The sequence below is a fragment of the Oryza sativa genome, chromosome 12 (genome assembly GCF_034140825.1).
Source record: "Oryza sativa Japonica Group chromosome 12, ASM3414082v1".
Lineage (NCBI taxonomy): Eukaryota > Viridiplantae > Streptophyta > Magnoliopsida > Poales > Poaceae > Oryza > Oryza sativa.
In genome coordinates, this window is record NC_089046.1 from 21,245,751 (window position 1) to 21,254,145 (window position 8,395).

At 45.9% G+C, this 8,395-nt stretch overlaps 1 protein-coding gene across 1 annotated transcript; it reads left to right on the top strand.

Annotated features, from left to right (window-relative positions):
- The first annotated feature begins 1,735 nt into the window (after window positions 1-1,735).
- Window positions 1,736-6,172, top strand: LOC112937435 (small ribosomal subunit protein uS3m-like). Its single transcript, XM_066306533.1, is given in 2 exon segments — window positions 1,736-3,956; window positions 3,958-6,172. Coding segments are annotated over 2 exon segments (1,605 nt in total). The 5' UTR covers window positions 1,736-3,914; the 3' UTR covers window positions 5,521-6,172.
- The last annotated feature ends 2,223 nt before the right edge of the window (window positions 6,173-8,395 follow it).

Genomic DNA, 8,395 nt, shown 5'->3' on the forward strand with positions numbered 1-8,395 from the left:
ATGGAAGCTTGGGTTGAGGAGGCTGTCAACGAGTCATCAAAGGCGATAGATTGGTTATATTCGGATTCGTTTGCTTTTTCTTTTCTTTTTTTTGGTTGTGAGAGGTCTGAGTCCACAGCTGGGGAAGAGTCGTCAGATGACAATTGAAGTAGGGGTCTGCCTCTTTCAAAGGGAAGCAAGAGTCTCATAGGGAAGGAGATCCTGCACAGACCAATCAGGAAGAGAGTCTTGTTGTCAATGAAAGCAATGAGACTATGTCACATATCTGCCTATCTCGTGTTGTGAGCTAAAAAGTACCCACCAGGGGGTGGACCAAGAAAGAGGCAGGCGATTGGGTCCTTCCCATCCTCTGTGATGTCAGTCTCTTTGTCATTCTTTCACCCTTGCTGAGTAGCGAAGTGAGCATACTCAAGATCCAATTCATCAATCATTTGAGTTGGTACGAACATAGGAATCCAGACTCCGCTTGATTCGATCTTCAGTTTCGACCTTCATCAGTCAGGAAAAAGAAGAAGGACCCACTTATTCCACTCAGAGAGACCGAACCAGGCAACAAAAAGGCTGAAGGAAGTTCTCTTTCCATCCATTCTAACTAAACTAAGTGAAAAAAGGGGGAGAGCAAAACAGAAACACAGGAACAAAGAAACTATGTCCAAACCAACGAGTCCTTTCCTTTGGTCGACTCTAAAGAATGTATCGGGAGTTGGGAGTTAGCCGTCTCATAGGAGTGATAGCTGGGTTTTTCACGGAGTTTCTTCGTACGATTGAAAAAAGAGTGCTCTAGGTCGGAGAAAACAAGAAGAAGATTGTTCACCAGTCTGTCTCCCAACCTCTTTAAAGCAGCTACCTACCGTGATCTGGTCTTGGGACAGCATTGGCACCTCCGTTTGCTGGATCTTCTAGGCACTCTAAAGCGCTTCCACGAGAGACAGATGGACTTTGAGTTATAGACGGGGAAGAGCCTTTAGAGGATCAAGAGTGATTCCTCAATAAAACAAATGGGGATTTTGAGGGAGGGCTGAATGCGATGTACTGAAGGGTTCGCTTTCGCTGATCGGCGCCAGTCTTTCCTGCTGTGAATTTCCCAGGTCGAGAGGGGCCCTTTCCTTCTACCTTACTGAACCCATTCACCAATGATTGGATCACTCAAAGCCAAAGACCAATTCCTTCCTTTTAGGTGGTCTAGGTGGCTGGGATACTATGCCCATCTTTTTAGAGGCTCAAAGACGAGTTCTTTGAAGGAAGCAAAAGAACCCATGTGTCTCGGATGAAGTCTACCCTCTTTTTGTGCCGGGAAGAAGAATGAGATCCAACTCAAAGTCAAGGAAAGCGGCCTAGACCACTGACTTTTGATGGAAGGCTCCTGAACATGGATTGGTCTGATAAAGCCAATTTTTCGGCGAATCAAATATTTTCAGAGAGCACTAGACCTTCTCTCTTTCAGGATTGATTCCCACTCACTGCCTGATAGCAGGCTTGGCCCATGAGACCTATTGTCTTATTGTCCTGGCTCACTTCACTATAGTTTGTTTAGATACCGATTTGCACACTGTCACTTTGGAGGATGGGTTTTTCCCATTTTTGGTTCGCAAACGCTCTAACCCATCGAGAAGCTCCATCCAAATTGGAGTTGATGTGAGCACTTCCCCAGAGGCAGAGGCTGAGTCTACAAAAGGGCGGGAGCATAAAATGTAGGTGAGTCAATTGCGTGTGGCCTTCAAGTATTTCGTATTGTAACAATATTCGATCGGCATCCAAACAAAGGTGCATGTACGGTTCCTAAGGGATACAATTTTGTCTTAAATCATCGAGAAAGATTAAATAAGTTGATAGCGCGATCTCGTACTAACACATACTCTCTAAATATTGAAGAACTTGCATGCGGCCTTCAAGCCACAACCGCGGTATGAGTTCTTTGTTTGGGGGCTGCTTGCCCCTTCGCGTCGACAAGGAAACTGTGGACGACAATGGGTTTAGAATTAGAATAGAACGAAGACCCTATCGAACAAATAGAGGAAAGGACAGAAAGGGGAAAAAGTAAAGTCTAAGCGACATATGGCACGAAAAGGAAATCCAATTTCGGTAAGACTTGATCTGAATCGTAGTTCAGATCCAAGTCGGTTCAGTGAGGGCGACCGCGAAAGTCACCGAATGGGTTCGGTCCGTCTTTTCCTGATCTTTGTTTGTCCCCCCAAAAAAAGGCGTGAGAGGACGTTGCAGATGTCCGGGACGGACACGACTTCTTCTAACGCTAGAAGACCACAGGAAGAAACCCGGGACCAGAGCATGTCGTGAAAGACGCACACGGGGCGGGCGTGCTTCGACCGTGTCTCCGGGGCACAGTTGAATGTAGATATCATGAACGCGAGGATAAGGATACCAGGCCGAGAAACCCGGGCAAGTACTCCCCTAATGTGCCGATCGCTAGCGCATCCAGGGCCCCGGCGCCCAGCTCCGCTGGAGAGGCCGTCACTGATCTGAAAAGTGCGTCTGCGGTTCGGATAGACTGATTCTGCGAACGCCTAGCCCCAGGAATCAATAAAAAACAAGTGCTAAGTTTCATTTCAGATCAGTGAATAAACCGAAAAAAGAGACCTTTCTCGCTCGGCGCCGCACTATGCTCCGCTTCAACAAATGAGAGTTTTCGGTGGAACCGGCGAACCACGCGAGCTGGTTAGATGCGTGGGGCAGAGGGCTCGTAGTACCTGATAGCGCAGCTATGCAGTGGAAGGGAAGGAGCCTAAATCGACCCCCTTCTTTCTTTTTTATTCAAAGACACAAAAGCACAGTACAAAGAGATTGGACTCTCGGATGAGACTAAGCAGCTACCGTTCCGACGCGCCCCTGACCCTATCTTGATTAAAACCGAAAACCCTCTCTAAGGTAGAGCCAAGTTGAAGCTGTCATTCAAAGAAAAAATGGGAATAAAAATCCACTTTTAGGGATATAGATGAAGTCTCGCTCAGTAAAGAGAGTTGTAGATTCGTAGAAGAGGATCAGAGTACGCGCGCTACAAAAGGCAGCTAGCCAATGAAAGTAAGTGGAAAGAATATAGTACTTTTGTACTGACCCCTCCGGGGCCCCCAGTTGTTTTGGCGCGCCCTACCCCAACGTTAGACTATTGCCTTTTTAGCCTACGCTTGCTGCTTCCCCCGCCCCGAAGCGAGACTCTATCCAGATCTCAAAGAATAACGAGCTAGGCGGCCGGCGGGCAAAGAAAGGGGGCGGGCCGGCCGGTCGGGGCCTTGGCGATACGTTCTTCTTTCAAAGCGTTTTGCCAATAGAGCGAGGGCGTCCTTCTGGGGCGGGGCGTTTACTTGAAAATGCCAACCGCCTGTTCCAGCAGCGGGGGCCTTGCACGAAAGCAAACCGCCCGATTAAGTAGCAGTTGCTTCGCTGATGGGCCCAGTGAGGGGGGCATTGTCCCTCAGTTCTTACCAACCTCAGGTGTGTAATCGACATCTAACTTATTATCTTCTTTTTTCATGCAAGCCTGACCTCAGCTGTCCATTTCTTATTCATTCAGGGCGCCCCTAGTGGACTTGGCGGTGCTCCTTTCTCAAACCAGAACAACTCTGAACGTTAGGGAAAATAAGGGAAGACCACCTGAGCGAACCAACCGAAGGGACTTTACTTATCCGAACCGAACGTTAGCGGCTTAAGCTAAGCCTATCACGAGCTGCGTTGCTGCTTGATCGGAGCAAGAAAACGGATGCGCGTGCTAACGCTTTCGCGCTAGTGCGCTCAACCCGTTGCTTGTTGGGGAGGAAGATCTAAAAGTATGGGGCAAAGGATCAAGCGCTTTGACTTTGCTTTGTCCCCCGGGATCCACCACAGGTTGGGTTTGAGAGCCGTGTGATGGGTGACTATCTAGCACGGTTCAGAGAGCACGTGTATGTAGTCTGCGCTGGTGAATGGAAGCCCCCGCCGCAAAAAAGAAGCGGCTCTTCCCACGGCTCTGTCACCATTGACTCTATTTATTATTATGGTAAATCATTGTATCAAGATGTCAATCTTAGATCTTATTTCAGTTCGATACGTCCACCTACGATACTCACCTTTGGCTTTCGTCTCGGTAGGTGTATTATTCTACATTTTCCCAAAAGGACATTCATTCATTTCTTTCTTCCCCGTCGACCACTACGACTAAAACGACGCGACAAATCAAGACCCGGAAAGGATAAGGGCCGGTGGTGGGCATTTGGGAAAGTCGGGCCGATCGGGTGTCTTCATTCAAGCGAGGGTACAGAGGAAGAACGAAACGAAGTGAGAGGCCGGGGGGCAGGGAAAAGAGTCGAGTCGATCGACCGGGAGAAGCAAAACGAAATCAGGATTTGGCCGAAAAAGATGCAACGTTATGGATACCATGACCGATCACCATCGAGAAAGAAGAATTTTTCTAAATCACTTCGGGTGAGCGGGGCCTTCAAGCATCCGAAATACGCCGGGGTTGTAAATGACATAGCCTTCCTGATAGAAAATGACGGCCCGACGAGTCATCTACTAAAAAGGACCCTCCCCGCTGTGCGCCCCTCCTTGAATTATTCGGTCATGCAATACTTTTTTAATACAAAGAACAAAATGCATTTCGACCCCGTCGTAGTTCTCAATCATTTCGTGGCACCGGGTGTGGCTGAACCATCTACGATGGGGGGAGCGAAGGGAGGAAGCTTAGATAAGAGAATACGCTCTCGCATCGCTTTTTTTGTAGAAAGCTCGACCAGCGAGAAAAAGTGTTTGGCCCGAGCCAAAAAGAGGTTGATCCACTTCATTCACCAAGCGAATGATCTTCGCTTCGCGGGAACAACAAAAACCACCATCTCGCTCTTTCCTTTCTTCGGTGCTACCTTTTTTTTTCCAAGGGATGGGGTTGGGGTGTATAATAACCCATTTTTTGAGTATGCCCGGGAACAACTCCTAGGTCAATTAAGGATCAAATGTAGGAACCTCATGGGTAAGGATAAGGTAATGGAATTGATAGAGAAATTCATCTACCTAGGTAGGATAGGCAAATTGATAAAGGGAATAGAGATGATGATAGAGATCATACTGAGAAAGAGGATAATTCCGTACGGGTACAACTCTTATTTGAACGAAGTGCAAAAAATGCGATCTTTTTTGTCTAATAGAACAAACACTAATACCTTAATTGAGTCGGTAAAGATCAAATCTGTTTATCAAAGTGCTTCTCTGATTGCTCAAGACATCTCTTTTCAACTGGGGAACAATCCAATCTCATTTCGTTCCATTTTTAGTCAAATAGTGAAGGATATTCCATTAATAATGCCAAAAGGGGTGGAGGGGATACGTATTTGTTGTTCTGGTCGATTAGGGGGTGCGGAAATAGCTAGAACTGAATGCGGAAAGTATGGAAAAACATCTTGTAATGTATTTAACCAGAAAATCGATTATGCTCTTGCGGAAGTATCCACTCGTAACGGAATTTCAGGTGTCAAAGTGCGGATCTCATATAGTCAAAATAAGAAGGGACGTGCTATATCCGAAACGTACGAAATATAGTAAATATAGTAAATGCAGATGTAGTAGGGGTTGCGAACCGGATGGTACACAACTTGGTTTTGGAAGATATGGCACCAAAAGTTGTAGAGCTGGTCGTCTTTCATATCGAGCCATTGAAGCAGCGCGTCGGGCTACAATCGGGCAATTCCATCGTGCTATGAGCGGACAATTCCGAAGAAATTGTAAGATATGGGTAAGAGTTCTCGCAGATCTTCCTATTACGGGGAAACCCGCAGAAGTTCGAATGGGAAGAGGAAAAGGAAATCCTACGGGTTGGATTGCTCGTGTGTCCACGGGACAAATCCCATTTGAAATGGATGGTGTGAGTTTGTCAAATGCTCGACAAGCCGCTAGATTAGCAGCGCATAAACCATGTTCGTCAACCAAGTTTGTTCAGTGGTCGTAACGTAATTGGTTAGTGGGGAAAAACCGGGCCGGGACTCAAAAGAATTTGGCGAAGTGTTTGTTCCTGAACGAGGGAAGTGGAAAGACAAAGAGGGATAGGGAGCTCGCCTCCTTCTTTTTTTGAATCGCCGAAATTGTACGACGACCCTTCTTGTTCCAGGCATACGACTCTGAGACGTGACGGTGTCACTTTTCCGGCCCGGTAAAGTGACAGTTATATAAATAAGAATAAGAAAGAGAAGCGTGATGTTGTCAGCAATCAAATTATCGTAAATAGATAGTACGGTTGCGTTGTTTCAATTTCTGTTCGTCGGTCCTTGGGTTACGAAGGTGTGGGCTTACTAATACGGAGAGGGTTCCGAATGATAAAGTGTCATGAAAGTTCATGAAAGAATGTTCTTGTTTTTCGTTGGAAAACCCAACGCCACGGCCACAAAACGAAAAAGTCTCCCGTTTGTTTTGGGAGCAGAGCTTTAAAAGGATATAGTTACCCTATGATGAGATTTAGTTCAACGGATAAGAAGGATAGAAGAAATATGCTATTTGCTGCTATTCCATCTATTTGTGCATTCAGTGCTGCCGTTCCCCCGGCCCCAAAGGACAAGATTGAGTCGCCGCTATCACTTTTTTTGGGGGGCCAATCCCGCGAAGAGTTATGGAAAGATTTTATAGCTCAATTGAATGAAGAAAGTGAATTCATGGACAACATTTTTTTTGGTGTTTACAACGCGAGAAACGGCTATGAAAGCGCCACAGTTCTTCAGGGAATACGGATAGATTTAGCGATAAACGGCTATGAAAGTGCATTTTTGTCGGAATTTGCACCTATTTGTATCTACTTAGTGATCAGTCCGCTAGTTTCTTTGATTCCACTCGGTGTTCCTTTTCCATTTGCTTCCAATAGTTCGACCTATCCAGAAAAATTGTCGGCCTACGAATGTGGTTTCGATCCCTCCGGTGATGCCAGAAGTCGTTTCGATATACGATTTTATCCGGTTCCTATTTTATTTATTATCCCTGATCTGGAAGTCACCTTTTTTTTTCCTTGGGCAGTACCTCCTAACAAGATTGATCTGTTTGGATCTTGGTCCATGATGGCCTTTTTATTGATTTTGACGATTGGATTTCTCTATGAATGGAAAAGGGGTGCTTCGGATCGGGAGTAACCACTAGTGAAAGGGCAAAGGGGGGAAGGACATAGGAAAGAGGGATGCCTACAAAAAATCAATTGATTCGTCATGGTAGAGAAGAAAAACAGCGCACGGACCGTACTCGAGCTTCGGATCAATGTCCCCAAAAGCAAGGAGTATGCCTGCGTGTTTCGACGAGAACACCGAAAAAACCTAATTCAGCTCTACGTAAGATAGCAAAAGTACGGTTGAGCAATCGACATGATATATTTGCTCACATTCCAGGCGAAGGTCATAATTCGCAGGAACATTCTATAGTCTTAGTCAGAGGAGGTAGAGTGAAAGATTCGCCAGGTGTGAAATCCCATCGTATTCGAGGAGTCAAGGATTTACTGGGAATTCCGGATCGTAGAAAGGGAAGATCTAAATATGGTGCAGAAAGACCAAAATCGAAATGAATGGAAGATGCCTCTGGAACTTTTTGGTTATTTTGGGTCCAGATGAACGCAAGTCGACATCGGGATACGCATTTTGGCTTGGTAGCGGTGTTATCTCTTGGAGTAGCAAGAAGCAGTCCTGTATAGCTCTGTCCCAAGCTCCTCTTTCTAGTAGCCCTACTAAACCTATGAGTTGACTCGTACATACTCACTTATTCTTGACTTATCTGTGACTGCATATTCCTAGCATTGTACCAGGGAATGTTGCAGACCGACGGGCACTTCGTTGCTGGGCTGGAATAGAAACTGACGTATGGAGGACTTGTGAGATCTTTCACTCTTCGACAACGAAAGCCTTGAGGACGTCAGCGATGTGTTATAGGGACGTCCCGCGATCTTGCTTCTAGAGTACGTACGGGAACATCCAATCGAGTGCCTAACCTTGGGTGCTCCGATCTTGTTCGTGAGGAAGCAAGACTGCCTTCTTCGTTCAATGAATCTGCATACCACCAAGGGCTATTTGAAAAAAGAAGTCTGAATCCGTGTCTTCTCTGCCATTTGATTTCCTTCACCACTAGCCCCGCCAGCTACTAGAGTATAGCTACTTTCGCTACCTTGACTCTTCTTGTTATTATCCAGACCCATCAAGTCATTCAAAAGCAAAGAAAGAAAGATGAATAAGCAAAGCGAAGGCCAAGCCTGATCTCCCTTTCCCTTGATATGGTGGACTCCTAAAATAGGCTTTCTTTGTTCGTATGATTTTTAATAATACTATAATAAGCCACTCCTGAAAATAGGCTGGCTACTCGAACCAAATATTGAACTTGCTCTTTAGCATAGGTAGACTTCACTACCTGGATAGGTCAGCCTCGTTCCCATTTCTCTGGTCCTATATGTTTTTTT